Raw genomic sequence first — 16,606 nt, 5'->3', positions numbered from 1 at the left:
CGTGGCATAGCAAGTACGATTTTGGGTTAAGTAGCAGGGGTAGTAACAACAACAAATACACACATACATACATATATACACACATAAATAAAACTTCTGTCAGTGATTATAAAAACAAGATTTGAGCAAATTTCTGAAAGATCAGTTCAGTGAATATTAGCAGCTTAGGTTGACATTAAGTCTATTTTTAATAACTTTAAAATATAAAAATTTTAAGTTTATTCTTTAAGCTTATTTTTATCATTCCAATAAATTTGAATAGCAAGGATCATAAACATATATTGGGATTTTAAACAAATTTTTAATGACCCGAACATATATAAGTCAATATTTTTCCCCACCTAAAATTATTGCCACTTAACCACTCAAAGCCCTGCTTTGATTGAGTTCACAAATCAATAAATGTTGAGAAGGGAGAAAACAAATAAATGTGATGTAACCAATGATAGTGAATATCTTGTTTTAAGCTAAAAAAAATCTTTAAGATAAAAATCTATGGTGTTAATAAGAAATCGTATTGATGCTTAAATTAAAATGCATCTATTTCCTTGACACTGATAAAGTAGGCTTTGGTAATAGGTTCTAGTTAATTCAGCATGAATCAAGTCATCTATTTATGAAAATTTTTTAAAAAGACTATAGTACCATACTTGCAAAGAGATAGGTAAGAACGTATCAAAAAATTAACAAATACTGTTTTTATATCTGCTCAAGGGAGTATGCTCGTTTCACAGAAAGCATGAAAGCAGATGAGTGAGACAGTCTTTGGAAAGAAGTGTGTAAGAGAGAAGATGTGATCCACCAGACAAGAAGAAGGAAGTGAAGGGCAGCAGGGAGTGGGCATGTCGGTGGGGAAATAAAAGGCCTAAGGCAGAATATGGTAGATCCACAGGGTGGCATCCCCCCACCCGGAAATAAAGAGCAAAGGATATAGAGCCAAGAAGTTTACCTTGTGTCTGTGCAAGGAATAATGAAAGCAATTTTCTGCTGTGTCGGATTGATCTGTTGTGATATCTGGATTTTTCCAGGGTCTCTCTAAAACATCTCAAAGTGTCTGTCACATCCACGGGCACACAGACAAGCTTTTTGGCGTGGCTGTACTCTGAAAGGAAAAAGAAGCAGACCAAGGGATGAAATGCTGCAGCAAGCCAACAACTAGTAGCAAAAGACTTTCTAATTCAGAGAATTTCTTGGTCCCAAACTAAAGCTGCTAAATTCAAAGTCCCCAGGTTTGCAGCAGGTGTTTCAACGTTCAGATCAATTTTTTTGTGGTATATTTGAAAGTTCTTTAAAAAAAAAAAAAAACTTAGAAAACTTTTGATTCCTATGAAATGCAAATAACTTTAGATCTTGCCAATTTTCCTTATGAAGCCTCCTACTTTTTCTTTTGCTGATCATAAAAGATGAAATAATCTACTCCTTTTCAGCAGCCTCTTCAAAGCAGAGGTGCCTTGGGAAAGAGACGAAAGGAAGAAACAAAGAAGCCTGGGTGGGTAAGTGCTCTCTTAAGAGAAGGGAAAGATGGGTTTCTAATATTGGAGGATGCAGAGGAAAGGAAGATGAGGCCATAAAAGGGAGGGGAACTAAAAACAATCCTGAAAAAAATGGGCGGAAAGAGGAGATGTTGGCAGAGGGTGGCCACGAGGTCCCTGGAGAGGAAGTGGCGGTCCCTGGAACCAGGCTTCAGATTTTCAGCCACACACCACGCACAAGAGAAAAGGAATACAAGCTTCAGATATTACAGATAAAATAACAAAAGAATTTACTTCTTCAACAAGTTGAACAGGTGAATGGCCCCTGTGAAATCTGAGGCCTTGAGAGTGGTACAGCAGCTTGCGAGGGAATAGGGCCACAGGAGGCAAAGAGGCATGACATTTGCCCTGCAGAGTTCACAGTCTAGCTGGAGAGATGAAGCATTCTGACCCTGGAGTATTAAACTCACATTCACAGAGCATTTCTGGTATGTGCCAAAACAAGGGCGAGAGAAGTGAGAGATCAGCAATAGGGAGGAAAGGAAGTGCAAGAAAGACTTCATGCCTGAGGGCATGCCAGTTGTGTCTTAGAGGAGAGGGAAGATTTGATTAGGAAGAAGGAGGCAAGAGGTTTAAGACAGAATAAGCAGAGCTGATGTTGACTGAGTACTTATACTATACCAGAACTATTTTATATAATTTATTGTGATGATCTCATCAGATCCTAAAAACAACATAAAAGGTATGTACTGTTAAATCCTCATTTTACAGATGAGGAAAATTAGGCATAGAGATGTCTGGTGGTTTCTCTTGAGTCACAGAGCTAGTTTGTACAAGGAGAAGTATGGAAGCAGGAGTCAGGGTGCTAATTCAGGGTGCAGTGGGATGACATGGCTAGTCCCATTGAACAAAGAGGGGTTTTCTGGAGACCTGAAGCCCTTGCTGAGAAAGTCACCTTTATCCTTTCCAATAGGAAGCAGAGGAAGGGACCTGAGCTGGGCATGGGTATTTTAGGAAGAGTTAGCAGACTGCAACAGAAAGAGATTGGTGGCTGAAAGACGAAAACACGGTATTGTGATTTGAACTCAACTAAGATAGTAGCAATGGGAATGATGGCGGGTTGCAGGGAACATTCCAATGTTGGAAGTGACATAATAGTGGTTAATTGGCTACTTGGCAAGGAAAAAAGGGGGTGGGAATTACCTCTTCCCTGTCCTTTCTAGGCCAATAACCTTGCTTCCCATCTTGTTGGGAAAAAATCCAAGAAATCCAAGAGATCTTCTGCAAACCCCCACCAGTGGTTCATGCTGGTCTAGAACATTCTTCCTCAGACATCCCCAAGTCCTTTCTTCCTCAGCTCCTTAAGGTTATTGCTTAACTTAATTTCTCAGGAAGCCTCCCTTGTCATTGTATTTAAATTGGCGATCCTGGTTTCCCAACCTTTGTTTTGTCCATTGCATTCATCATCTTCTGACGTATTATGTGTTCTGTTTGTTTGTTGGTTGTCTCCTGCCACTAGAAGGCAGGTTCCATTAAGGCAAGGAGTTTTGTCCATTCTGTCTGCTGCTATCAACCCAGACCTTTAACAGTGCCTATTACATGGTATGTGCTCTATAAGTGTTTGTTAAATGAATGACTGACAAGTTCTCAAAGCTAAATGGCTAGGATAGACTTTATTTATAATTCTTATGTAGATATTAATCACAGTTCATTTTCACAGCACCTTACCAACTAGTAGGGGTGGATGTTATTTACACTTTACAAAGGAAGAAAAGTGAACTTGAGGATATTAATTTGTTTTAAGGTCTTGTAAGACAAGAGAGACAACCAGCATTCAAGTCCAGTGACTCTTCCAGTTAGTTGGCCAGGGGACATCAAATCTTGGGTAACTGGCAATGACCCAGATTTGAGGCCTGCTAATTGAGTACAAAGACCTTTGAGACTAGGACAGAAATAAGTCTAAGAAAAGTTAATGAGAGAAGAAGCCTGGGGTTCTCATGAGCCCAGGGAGGCCCTGATTGAATTAGTGGCACATCTGCATTCTGTGGCCATAGGACATCTTTCAATCTACTACAATGCAGACTGAAATATCTAGAAATCCTGGAGGCTCTAGTCAAACCAGGTAGATGGCCATATTGAGAGAAGCACTTGTCTTCCCAGCAAGTTCATTCTTGACACACTTGCCTACCACACATTTAAGAGAATCCAATACTTAGCTGACAGTAGCACTTATTACCTCCCAGGAGATCCCTTCTACCCTACAAATTTCACTCTCCTGTCCACTTTGTCCTACACCCACCATCTTGCTTTCTCAATTCCCCTCTCCTCTACCCATGCACAGTCCTGTGTGATGCAGACAAAAAGACAAGGCACACCCTGACTCCTCCAACCCCCACCCTTACACACAATGCCCAAAAGATGATGAGGTTTCTGTTCTATTTTGTTTTTCCTACAAGAATTCATGAGCTTGGCTTTTATCTTTTTCTCCTTAGATAGTGAGATCAGGGAAAGAAGAAAAGAAAACAAAGGAGAAGGCAGAAGCTGGAAGCCCTCACATATTAATATTTTGAGACAGTCAGTTACCTACTCTAGGCCTTAATTTACAATCCCTGTTAAAATCAGGGTGATAATATTTACCTCTGAGGATTACTGTTTTAAGCTGTATGTGAAGTGCCAAGCATAGTGTCTATCAGGAAGTAAGCATCCAATAGACGGAGGATACACATTGGCTGTTAGTCATGTATTTTCAAAATATATATTGACCACTTACTAGTATTAGGCGCAATGCTAGGCACTGGAGAGATATTAAGTGAAAAAAGCAGACATACTCCTTGCTCTCACAGAGCCTTCACTCCGGAATAAAAATTCACAAAGGCATGCTTGTATTTGGAGGCAATCAAAAGGACAGGAGGGGGGCGCCTGGGTGGCTCAGTGGGTTAAAGCCTCTGTCTTCGGCTCAGGACATGATCCTAGGGTCCTGGGATCGAGCCCCACGTTGGGCTCTCTGCTCAGCAGGGAACCTGCTTCCTCCTTTCTCTCTCTCTGTCTGTCTCTCTGCCTGCTTGTGATCTCTGTCAAATAAGTGAAATCTTTAAAAAAAAAAAAAAAAAAGGACAGGAGGGACAGGAGATTTTGGCAATCTTTAAAATGTGGGGTTTGAATAAAATCATCCTGCTACTTTTTAATCAAATACCCATTTATAAAGCATTCCTCCTTATTTTTTTCCTAAACTATATTTCACTTTAGGGTTTTTTTTCCCTTTTTTTCAAGCCCTAGAAAACCTCTTTTCTTATAGTCTAACTAGGGCTCTACTGGTGATTTTGTGACCAGCTACACAAGGTAACTAGTGACAGCAATGAAGAAGTATCATTAGCTTCAGAGGCTGGTCCTTACTTCTCTGTCTCAAGGGGAGTTCCTCTCTGAAAACTTCCATGAATAATTCAAGAAGCTATTTCAAAGGCACTAATAACCTCAACAGTTAGAAATAGGTCAGAAAAAGAAAAAGGTGAAGGAAGAGAAGGAGGAAGAAGAGAGAAAGAGGAGGGTGGGAAAGAAAGAGAAGGAAGGAGAAGGAGGAGAAAAGGAAGAAAGGAGGAGGAAGGAAGGGGGAAGAAAGAAAAGAATTACTGTGTCTCTTGTTGTTAATGTACTCATTAAAATTGAATACCAGGATGCCGGGGAGGCTCAGCTGGTTGAACCTCTAACTCTTGATTTCAGCTCAGGTCACGATCTCAGAGTCATGAGATCAAGGCCTGTGTAAGCTCTAAGCTCAGCAGGGATTCTGCTTGAGGATTCTCTCTCTCACCCTCTCCCTCTGCCCCTCCCCCTCCCACACTCCCTCCCCACCTCAAATTTAAATAGGGATGCCTGGGTGGCTCAGTCAGTTAAGTGTTTGCCTTCGGCTCAGGTCATGATCCCAGGGTTCTGAGATGGAGTCCCCGCTCCATGCTCAGCAGGGAGCCTGCTTCTCCCTCTGTCTGCTGCTCCCCCTGCTTGTGCATGTGTGCATGCTCTCTCGCTCTCTCTCTCTCTCTGACAAATAAATAAAATCTTTAAAAAAGTAAATTAATAAAATAAAATAAATTAATTTAAAAAAAAAAAAAACAAAAACGAAATGCCAATGACTCCTGAGAGATGGGTACACCAAGGAAGAATCCCAGGGAATACTTCAAAATTCGGGCTGCTTTCTACACAATTGGTCACACCAAAACAAAAGCCCAGAGTCAGTTATAAAACACACCTGCCAAAGGTTGAAAATTGGAATTGCAGGTATGAAAATGTACCTGAAGACTGAAGAGCCCTATCAGAGAAAACTTAAATACCAACAGTCAAAACTCAAGAATCAGATCCTAGACAGAATGGAAAAATAACCATAATAAAAGGCATATTCATAGTTATCTCCCCTGTGAAGCTTAACAAGCAGGCAAGTTACTCATCCATACAAAAAATAATCTATTAAGTGAGGTATTCTCACTTCTCCACATCCTACAGAGACTATACCACATTACATATGCATTATTAAATAGTTAGAGGGAGAACAGAATGCTGTTAAATAATGAGAACACCAAATGTTCATAGGCACTGGAGCATTACAGTATCTGTTCTGAAGAATTAAATGTATCAAACATTACTGCCCAGTGCTGTTACACCAAAAGAAAATCTATGATGTTCTAAAGCAGCAATCTGGTGTGGAAACCAGCAAGAGTATACCTGGTCTTTCCAAAGTACTGCAAACATGTCATGATGACATACCTGAGACCCATCATGGTTATAAACATGTTAATGATCTGAGTTCAGGACACTGAAAAAAAATTCACCCTCCTAAAAATTTGCCAAATAATGCCAAAAGCGTGGGCCAAAATAAGCTCCTAGTCACAGAGGTCCTGGAGTCTTATAAAGAACTCTAAGTGGATGCCAAGATTTTAATGATAATGGCTCAATGTAAAACAATTAGTATGCGGGATCATCTAAAAACTATCCTATCACAGTAAGTAAGAATAATTCCCATGACCACTGATATATAGCAAAATTTTTCTGAGTGCTGTCAGTTTAGAGGAGAGACAAATCTGAAACAGGACAAATAGTGAATAGGTCAAATAGTTTGGTGGAGCACTTAGGGCTGAGCAATCAGACCGAGGCCTAGGGTTTGAACCAAAGTTCTTCTGCTTACTAGTAACATTTAATTTTCTCATCTGTAATGTAAGCATAATATCTACCCCCTAAAAGTGTAAAAATTTTAAAAGCTAATGGTTATAGTATGGTCAACAGAGTGCATGGACCAATTCATTATTACTGCCACTACAATATTTTTTATATTTTATCCATTCAAATACTCCTGCTGTAGTCATTGCTCAAACTAACTATAGCTCCACCACCATTGAGAATCAATCCAAATAATCATGGTAACCTGATCCCAGCTACCACCTGCAGTCTTGCCTTTCCAAATATAGCTTTAACAAGAAGGCAAAGTACTTTCCTAATGTATTGCATCCACCATCTGTAAGACCTACTGGACACACATGCTAGGAATGCTTTTCCTATCCCTTAAGTGGTAGTCATCGTATTTGATAAGAAGCTTTTTGACACATTTTCTCACATTTGTTGTCCATTCTTTTTAGGATGGAAGGGATGATATAAATCCCATTCTGAGTTGGAGATCCCAAATTGAGAGATCTCCAGAGGTTTGATGATATGGTCAAGAAAAGAAGAATGTAACCAGGAAGAATCACACTGATTGGAATGCCATTGTTTAATTAAAATGAGGGGATAATTTGATTTATCATGGGTGGTAAAAGACACAGGTTTGTGGTCACCAACTCCCTCAAGTGGGACCTCTACACATCTACCAGCTAGCTCCGAACCTCTTCTATCTTTTTTCTATTTCCCTCAGGGGCCAGGCCACTCTTTCTCATTCCTCCTGAAATCTCCTACCCTAGCAACCTTGACTATAATCTCAATCCTTTGCTTTATTAAGAAAATCTTCAGTACCCAAGAAGAATATCTTCAACTTCTACCCTTACCACCTATAAACTTCCTATGTTTGGGCCCATTCTTTCCTTCCCTTCTGCCCCAGCCTCTCAGCATGGCTCCTCTGGAGGGTAAATTCATGTTCTCCTTTCTGTCTTGGAAACCATCATGGAAATTTGTGTCAAGATGTAGATTCCATCCACTTATGATGAGCAGCAGCTCAGTACTCAACTCAATGAGCACAGTAGCATGAGCAAAAAAATGGACTTGCCCTTGTGTGAAAGCAATGAGATTTGGGGGTTATTTATTACTACTGTATAGCGTAGCCCACTTTGAATGACATAGCTTCCAAAGTGAGGCCATCTGTAAAACTCTCTGAGTGACCTCATATAAGCCCCTGAATTCAACCACCAGCAATATATTGATGATGAAAATACAAATCTCTGCTGAATGTCTGACCAGTCTATCCAACCATATACTGACTAGTTCTACTCAGTTATCATCCTGGCACCTCAAACTCAGTACTTCCAAAGCAACTTTCTCTGACCTGTTCCTGCCTTCAGTTTTCCTGTAGAGTCAGGACATCACATCCACCTAGCCAACCAACCCAGAAACCAAGGCATTTTGGACTCTTCCCATTCTTCATCTAACCAGTACAGAACACAGTCCTGGGGACTTCCTTGACCTTTCTCTTGTATCTGTCTACTCCTGTGTCCTCTTCACCTAGGTCCGAGCCTCATCACGTCTCTAATGTGATTAGGGCTTAGGGGTAGCTGCTATTCTGCTTCCATTTGCTGTGCTTTCAATTGGTTCCCCACATTGCTACCTAAGGTTCTTTCAGCAGCGCAAGTACGATCATTCACAGCCCGTCTTTAAATCCTTATCACTAGCTTCCTTCAGCCCTCCGGATAGATCTGCTGCTCTTTATCCTGCCTTCTAAGGCCTTCCTGCCAAACTTTCTAACCTCAAATGTGCCTTTTCCTTTTTCCTTTAGTTCCATCAAATTACACACAGTCTCTCCATAGTACTACTGCCTACAGGGGAAAACAGCATGGATAGTCATCATATGACAGATCTTATCACTCTATACCATAGTCTCTGGTTTATCAGTCTCTTTCAATGGGTTGTAAATTCCAGGATAACAAATCTTTAATCTCAATAAATCTTTATTCTCTTTGTAGTCACAGTACCCAGTATGGCACTTAACACAGAATACACATGCAGTAAATATTTGCCGGATGACTGAATGGCCTCCTACCTGTCTCAGTAAAGGAATAGATGATTATATACTTACACACACAGATACATAAAATCTGTAGATAAATAGATGAAAGAATCCTAACATGACAAAGGGAAGATTTGCATTTCTTTCTTATACCAGAAACAGAGGCACATGACAAGCACAATTGAGAGAAAGCATTATTCTCCATTTTCATCTTATTCTATTGCTTTAATCCTATAAGCTGTACTGCCAAACTATTCCAAGAGGACTTCTCCTCTGAAAGCAAAGGAGCCACAACGTCCCAGTGTCTTCTGCGCTCTAATGAGAAGACCTACAACTTAACCATGAAAGAGCCAATAAGAGGACAATCTACATTGATTATGGGAATGGGAATTATTATGAGAGTCAAGACAGAACTTCAAAGAGAATAGCAACAGGTCTACTTGAAGAGCTCCCAAGTGAAATAAAAATGGGGAAATGCAGAAAACAGTCTTTTTCCATGCCTATTTTTCAAATAATTTTCCTTCTCTTTTTCTTTCCCTTCTTTAATTTATAGATTAAACTAATAAACATGGGTTTTAATTCCTCGTGTGTGACATTTATAGCAACATAAGATGGTAAATATCAAATGGGTTTTTTTCAGTCCAATAAGCCTGCAAAAGAGATTTTGCAAACATTTTAATTATGGAAGAGCTGACATGCAGAACACAACAGCAAACTTTGCTTTAAAAAAGCTTCAAGCTGAAATGGTTCCAACCTGAACCGATAAACTTTTTTAGGCTATCTGTGCCGTTTTCTGTATCTGTTACTTCACTGGTCGAAGGATTAATCTTGAGCTGCTTCCCAGTGAAATTTCGGCAGGTTATCTGAAAAAGGAAAAAGGAAAACAAATACCATTTGGTCAGGCATTTATGGCTAGAAATTTGGCTTACTTAAAATGTTTATCTTATTTTTCACTTGTCAAAAAGAAGAAATACAAAAGGATGCTTCAAATGAAAGCTAGCAGAGTAGCACTCGATCATGACAACTTTCAGCAAAAAAAAGCAGCCACATAACTTTTTATATCTCTTTTGTTCAGCACAGCTGGAGAAGCATTAGGCAAATTATGTAGAGCAATTGGAATATGATTTTCTGATATTCTATAAATCCACTAGTCTAAATATATCTTCTATTATGCAAGTTGAAACATATCTAAAATATAGGCTGCTTTTCCAGGGGCTGATTTTTCCACCCTACTCATAATAAATGCAATTTAAACTTCCCTGGGTGAAGTTTTTCAGAACTAATGTCCTCTGTAGTATTTTATTTTTTATTTTCTTTTAAGATTTTATTTATTTATTTGGCTGACAGAGATCACAAGTAGGCAGAGAGGCAGGCAGAGAGAGAGGAGGAAGCAGGCTCCCCGCCAAGCACAGAGCCTGATGCGGGGCTCGATCCCAGGACCCTGGGACAATGACCTGAGCCGAAGGCAAAGACTTTAACCCACTGAGCCACCCAGGCGCCCCGTCCTCTGTAGTATTTTAAAAATTTATTTTCTAACGGACACTTAAGACCTAAGATTATAAAATATCTGAAATCTGAAAAGTTTTAGACAAAAGGAAACAAGCAAACAAAAGTTCCTTTTCTTATGGAACTTATTCTAGAGGAAGTAGAAATATAATGAAGAAAATAGAGAAGTAATTATAGGTATATTAAAGAGTTATAAATGCTATAGAGAGAAATAGAGCAAATAGGTACATAATTTTATATAGGATAGTGAGAATATTTCTCACACAGAAAGCGACATTTAGCAAAGGCTAGAAAAAAGTGAGAAAGAATCAGTGTGGATATTTGGGAGAGGAGCATCCCAAGCAGGGGAGCAGCAAATGGGAGGATCCCAAAGCAGGAAGTCTTAAAGAACAGAGAAGCTGAAACATATGGGGGAGTACAGATGAGTCACCGGAGATCACAGGGAAATGTGTGGGGCATTAAGGCCTTGACAAGGATGTTCACCTTATCTCTGAATCAGATGGGAAGTTGTTGTAGGATTTAAAGAGGAGGATGAACATGATCTAACTTGGGTTTTTAAAGGGTCATTCTACTTGCTGCATTGAGAGAAGACTATAGGCTAGAGGCAGGGATTCAGGGAGGTTGGAAGCAAGAAGGCTAATTAGGAAGTCATTGCATGAATCCAAGCAAATATAACAGGGGCTTGGATCAGAGGAGGAGTGGTAAAGGTAGTGATAAGTGGTCAGTTTCTGAATACATTTTGAAGGTAGATGATTTGATAACCAATTTGTAATGGAGTAATCATGCAAGAGAGGAGTCTGGGATGTCTCCAAGGTGTCTGGCCTGAGCAACTAGGAGAACAGTGTTGATATCAACTGAAGTGGGGAAGACTTGTCAGAACAGGTTTGTTTGAAATATACTAAATTTCAGAAGTGTATTAGACATCTAAGAGATCATGTAGATTAGGCAGCATGACAGTTTTTTGATGGGTCAACTTGCTTAGGCTAAACTATGAGGACAAAAGGAAGGGAAGTATCCATTTTGTAGCATACACACACTTCATCCCAGCTATTCAAACACTAATCTAGCTGCTACTATGAAGGAATTTTGCAGATACTAATTAAAGTCCCTAATAAATTTCCTTTAAACTAAAGAGGTTATCTTCAGTGGGCCTGACCTAAGCAGGTGAGTCCTTGATGTGCTAGAGGTCTCCAGGCTCCACACAGCATCCAGGTCTACTCATTGGATCATCCCTCACTGACTGCCTAAGGATAACAGCTTCTGGCCACACCTGTAAGTTTCCTTCCCTCTGGTGATCCTGACTGACGACCTTACAATTTTAGACTTCTCTGGCCAGCCCCCACAATCACATAGGCCAGTTCCTTGTCATAAATCTTGATAGATACATGACAGATAGAAAAATAGATAGGCAGATAGATAATAAATCCTACTGGTTCTGTTTCTCTGATTGAACCCTGACTGATACAGGGAATTACATGTCAACACAGAATTAAGGAGAAAGTTCTAGACAGGAGCTATAATTTCAAAAGTCATTATCATAAAGACAGTACTTAGAGCCACAGACTGAATGAGCTCACCAAGGGAGAGGATGCAGATAAAGAAGACAGGAGGACCAAGAACAAAGTCCTGGGACACACTAACATTAAGAACTTGGGGAGGGCGCCTGGGTGGCTCAGTGGGTTAAGCCGCTGCCTTCGGCTCAGGTCATGATCTCAGGGTCCTGGGATCGAGTCCCACATCGGGTTCTCTGCTTGGCAGAGATCCTGCTTCCCTCTCTCTCTCTGCCTGCCTCTCCATCTACTTGTGATCTCTCTCTGTCAAATAAATAAATAAAATCTTTAAAAAAAAAAAAAAAGAACTTGGGGAGAAGAGGAAATAGAAAAACACCCCTGTTTTTACCCTTGGCCCTGTCTGTGACATTCCAGTCACTCAGACCTTTTTCCTGTCCCACCCCAGGGCCTTTGCTCTTGTTCTTCTCTTGGGCTAAAAGGCTCTCTCTTATGTATGGCTGGCCATTTTTCATCAAAGGTTACAGTTTCCAAGAGGCATTCCAGCTTTCTACCTCCCACTCCACCTATCTCTAACCCACGGACCCATTTTATTCTCTTCGAACACTCATAATGATCATGAATCTCTTTATGTATCTGTTTACATGTTTATTATCTGGCCCTACCTCTACTCCTCCAAAATTAAACCCTATAAAGCAAGAACTCAGACTGTGTTCTCATGTTAGAATAAGTGGGACTAGATTTCAGTCCTCACGTACACTGGGGGCCCTGGGCCAGGATGAAAACTGTATAACTATATGCCATGGCTCTGGTATTAGATAGTCGATACACAGGGCACCTAGGTGGCTCAGTGGGTTAAGCCTCTGCCTTTGGCTCAGGTCATGATCTCAGGGTCCTGGGATCGAGCTCAACATCGGGTTCTCTGCTCCGCAGGGAGCCTGCTTCCCCCACCCCCTCTTCCTGCCTCTCTCTGCCTACTTGTGATCTCTCTCTCTCTCTAATAAATAAATAAATAAATCTTTAAAAAAAAAGATAGTTGATACACATTTATTAAAGCAATAAATAAAAGAAAGAATTTACTTCCCTTTCCTCCATCTAACTCAAAGCTGTATGATGACTTTTGTGGTCCTTACAGACTTTCACTTTTAAGGGAAAATATTAAAAATTGTATCATATGATTACGTTGGCATAAATACAATTATAGTAGTAGTAAAAATTAAAACATTTTCTTTGACCTATGTTACTTTTTTCTTCACATTAAAAAAAATTAAAACACATTTAGTGGGCCTCTAAAATTTCTGTGGTTCTAGACAATGTCCACACTGTGCCTAATGAATATATCAGCTCTGGCTTGAATGTAAGTTTCTTATGCACAAGGACTTAATTTTTGTTTACCCTGTACCTGGAAAATATTGGCACATAGCAAGCTTTCAATAACATTTGTTGATTTGAATGATAAATGCCTAAGTAAAAATAATATTTATCTGAATCCTAAATCTTTATATTGCATATGTGCACTTATCAGAAATCACAACTGTATGAATAATAGAGCCAAATTCACCTTCTCGTTGTATTCAGCCTCATATCTTGCACAAGCTTGTTGGGTAACATCCGGGCCATTGAACTTGGATATTCTTAGAAGAAGCTGACGCTGTGCATACACTAGGAGGGGTGTCACTTGCTCTGTGTATCTCTCACTAGAGAGGGGTAGAAATACATTAAAAAGCAGACATTAGTTAAAATGCATTTTTTTAAGTGAAAGCTTGCCACTTTTGATTGCCCTTACAGTAATACTTACTGTGAAATTGTATTGAATTGGATAGCAAGTGATACCAGTGTTTCCCATTTTTCCACTTGATATAAAAGTTCCAGAGATTTCAATACAAAATTATGGATCCATTTTAAATCAACCACATTTACATCATCCAGAAGATGTTCGAAATCAAGGCTAGAACCACCATTATCATTTTTAATATTTCCATAGCAGCTTGGAACACTGAACTCCCCTTTTTCTTCAACAACCTGCAAGTAGTACATGGGGGAAAAAATGTGTGTATTTTCAGATATCACTACAAATTTTTTGAAAACTGAATGAGATAGAAAAATATAACAGGAAAAGAACTTAAGATTAAAAAATTTAAATGTTTTTATCATGCAAATCAAATCTTGAACATTGCTAAACAACAGAACTTTCTATGATGATAGAAATGTGCTACGTCTGTGTTGCTTGATATAGTAGCCACCAAGCATGTGTGGATACTGGAGCTTTCAAAATATGACTGTTGCAACTGGATTTTTAATTTCATTTAATTTTAATTAATTTAAGCTTAACTTTAAATAGCCACATATGGCTAGTCATTACCATATTAGACAACACAGACTGAGGGCCATAATTCCTGGTCCTCAGTCACCACATATGTAAATAAGGATATTAAAGGAATAAGATAAAGTTTTGAAACAGGTTTTAGTATATAAAAACTATTAAGTTTCCATAATGCATTAGTTACATTTACCAGTTTGTGGCATAATATGTCCAATTCCCTGATGCAAAGGTCAAACATATGGAGAAGGAAATCTTCTAGAAAACCCTGTTTCTGCCTAACTTAGAGGTACTATGTAACTAATCTCTTCATTTCCAAGTCCCTTACGCATTTATGTATATCCTTAGAAATTCTTGAGGCAAACAAAAGCCCTTAGATCCACCTATAAGCCAGGTTGCAGTCCAACAAATAGTTGGGTAACTCAACACCAGCCCCTCTTAAGCTGATGTTACTATTATGTATAATCCACACAAAAGGGAGGGATTGTACCAACAGAAGTAGAAGACAAACATCTCTAACAAGATTCATGGTCCTTGAGGTTGGAAGAGACTTAGGAAGTCATCTGGCTGTGGAATGTAATATGAATGCCTCAAGCCAGTCTTGTGTGTGAATAACAGGTGTGCCGTACCTGACCTGTGTGAATCTGCCTCCTTAGTACAGTCACTGGCACATGGGACATACTCCGTAAAGGATAGTTTACATTTTATTGATATTATGAGCTCCATCCCTCTACCCACTGATTCTACAGTAATTCTTCCAGCAGCACAGAGCTGTATAAGGGGTTATCTCCATTTCCTTGACCTCAGGGTTCCAAGTAGAGGCACGCTTGGCCTTTACTCAATCCTCTTGGTGAGTGTAAAGAAATCAAGTCTGTCCCACTCAACTTTTCCCAGGTGATGGCTCTGTCAGAGCCTGCTGGCCTATAGGATGTCATATTCTTTCTTCAGACATGGGTAAATTTCCTGGGTCCAACTGAAATAACTTTCCTGGGCCATTCCTGAAGAAGAGGGATATCCGCTCTCAGTTAGTCATGTATGCCTACATGGTTAAGTTTACTTCTGGGATGAAGGATCAGGAGGCCCTCTGTGGTTACTATATCTTCCACTATAGCTTTCATGTGTAATTTTTAAAAACCTTTTATTAAAGAAAATGTCTAACACTTATAAAAGCAGAGAAAATAATATACTGAGGCCCTACGTACCCACAACTAGGTTCAACCAATTATCAACTTGAGACCTACTTGGTTTCCTCCATATATATAATCCCACCTAAAAAAGAAATTAGCAAAAATCCTTCAAAACATTATTAAATAGTGTTCACGTTTCCTTTATAGCTGATAAATTTTTTAGTGCATTAGTTTGAAATGGGATCGAAATAAAGTCCAAACATTGCAATTATTTATGTCTCTTAAGTCTTTTTTAATATACAGGTTTCTTTTTTTACTTCAATTTTTTGTTGAAGAAACCAGGTTGTTTGTCTTACAGAGTTTCCATAGTCAGAATTTCTAGTGATGCATTGTTTCATTTTAAATATTTCTCTGTCCCCTGGATCTTCTGTAAGTTGTTGGTTAGATTTAAATGCTTGCTCTGCTTCCAGTTTATTTTTTTCCAACAGGTATACTTCACTGGTGCTGTTCATCCCCCCATGAATTCATAAAGAATTGCAAAATCCTCATATTCTAATTTCAACATTCTTTCTTTACTTACTACCTGAAAATTGTATAAAGAAAATTTTCTCTTCCTTGACTGTAACTATTTGGCTATCCTCAATCATAGTTCACATAGAAATGGAAATGGTAATCAGTCCTTTCCCCCCGCCGCCCACCAACGAGTCCTATTTCTTTTAGTGGGAAATGGTTTTTAAAGAACATATCTGGGTGCTAAGAGTTGTCATTTCTTTTTTGAGTCCTTTGAGTCACTTTGACACCTTTGTAAAATATTGACCATAAGTATGAGTCTATTCTGAGAGTCTCTGTTTTTTTCATTGTTTCTCTTTATGCCAATATCATACTCTTCTAATTACTACAACATTGCTAAACCTTGAAATCAGGTAAGGAGTTCTCCAAATTCAAAGATTTTCTTGGCCGTTCACATTTCTTTGTATTTGCTTATAAGTTTTAAAATGAACAGTCAATTTACACTGAAAAAAATGTCTGTTGGAATTTTCATTAGAATTTCACTGAATCGGGGGGAGGAGTCAAGATGGCGGAGAAGTAGCAGCTGAGACTACTTCGGGTAGCGGGAGATCAGCTAAATAGCTTATCTAAAGATCGCAAACACCTACAAATCCAACGGGAGATTGAAGAGAAGAACAGCAATTCCAGAAACAGAAAATCAACCACTATCTGAAAGGTAGGACTGGCGGAGAAGTGAATCCAAAGCGACGGGAAGATAGACCGCGGGGGGAGGGGCCGGCTCCCGGCGAGCGGCGGAGCAACGGAGCAAAATCAGGACTTTTAAAAGTCTGTTCCGCTGAGGGACATCGCTCTAGAGGCTTAACTGGGGTGAAGTCCAGGCGGGGTCAGCGCGGCCTCAGGTCCTGCAGGGTCGCAGAAGGATCGGGGGTGTCTGAGTGTCGCAGAGCTTACCGGTATTGGAGCGGGGAAGC

At 39.5% G+C, this 16,606-nt stretch overlaps 1 protein-coding gene across 2 annotated transcripts in view; it reads right to left on the bottom strand.

Moving 5' to 3' along the window:
• The window catches only part of CFAP54 (cilia and flagella associated protein 54), a 334,936-nt gene that overhangs the window by 134,140 nt on the left and 184,190 nt on the right, over positions 1 to 16,606 (bottom strand). The window contains exons 37-40 of one of the 2 annotated variants that reach the window (XM_047743150.1): positions 13,477 to 13,700; positions 13,240 to 13,375; positions 9,419 to 9,527; positions 950 to 1,102 (exon numbers count right to left, since the gene is read on the bottom strand). In XM_047743150.1, coding sequence (XP_047599106.1) covers positions 950 to 1,102; positions 9,419 to 9,527; positions 13,240 to 13,375; positions 13,477 to 13,700 — 622 coding nt within the window. The remainder of the gene's footprint in view (positions 1 to 949; positions 1,103 to 9,418; positions 9,528 to 13,239; positions 13,376 to 13,476; positions 13,701 to 16,606) is intronic. The other variant, XM_047743152.1, reaches the window with a different exon arrangement.

Source organism: Lutra lutra, chromosome 8 (assembly GCF_902655055.1).
Source record: "Lutra lutra chromosome 8, mLutLut1.2, whole genome shotgun sequence".
Taxonomy (NCBI): Eukaryota; Metazoa; Chordata; class Mammalia; order Carnivora; family Mustelidae; genus Lutra; species Lutra lutra.
This window is presented reverse-complemented; position numbering and strand designations above follow the sequence as displayed.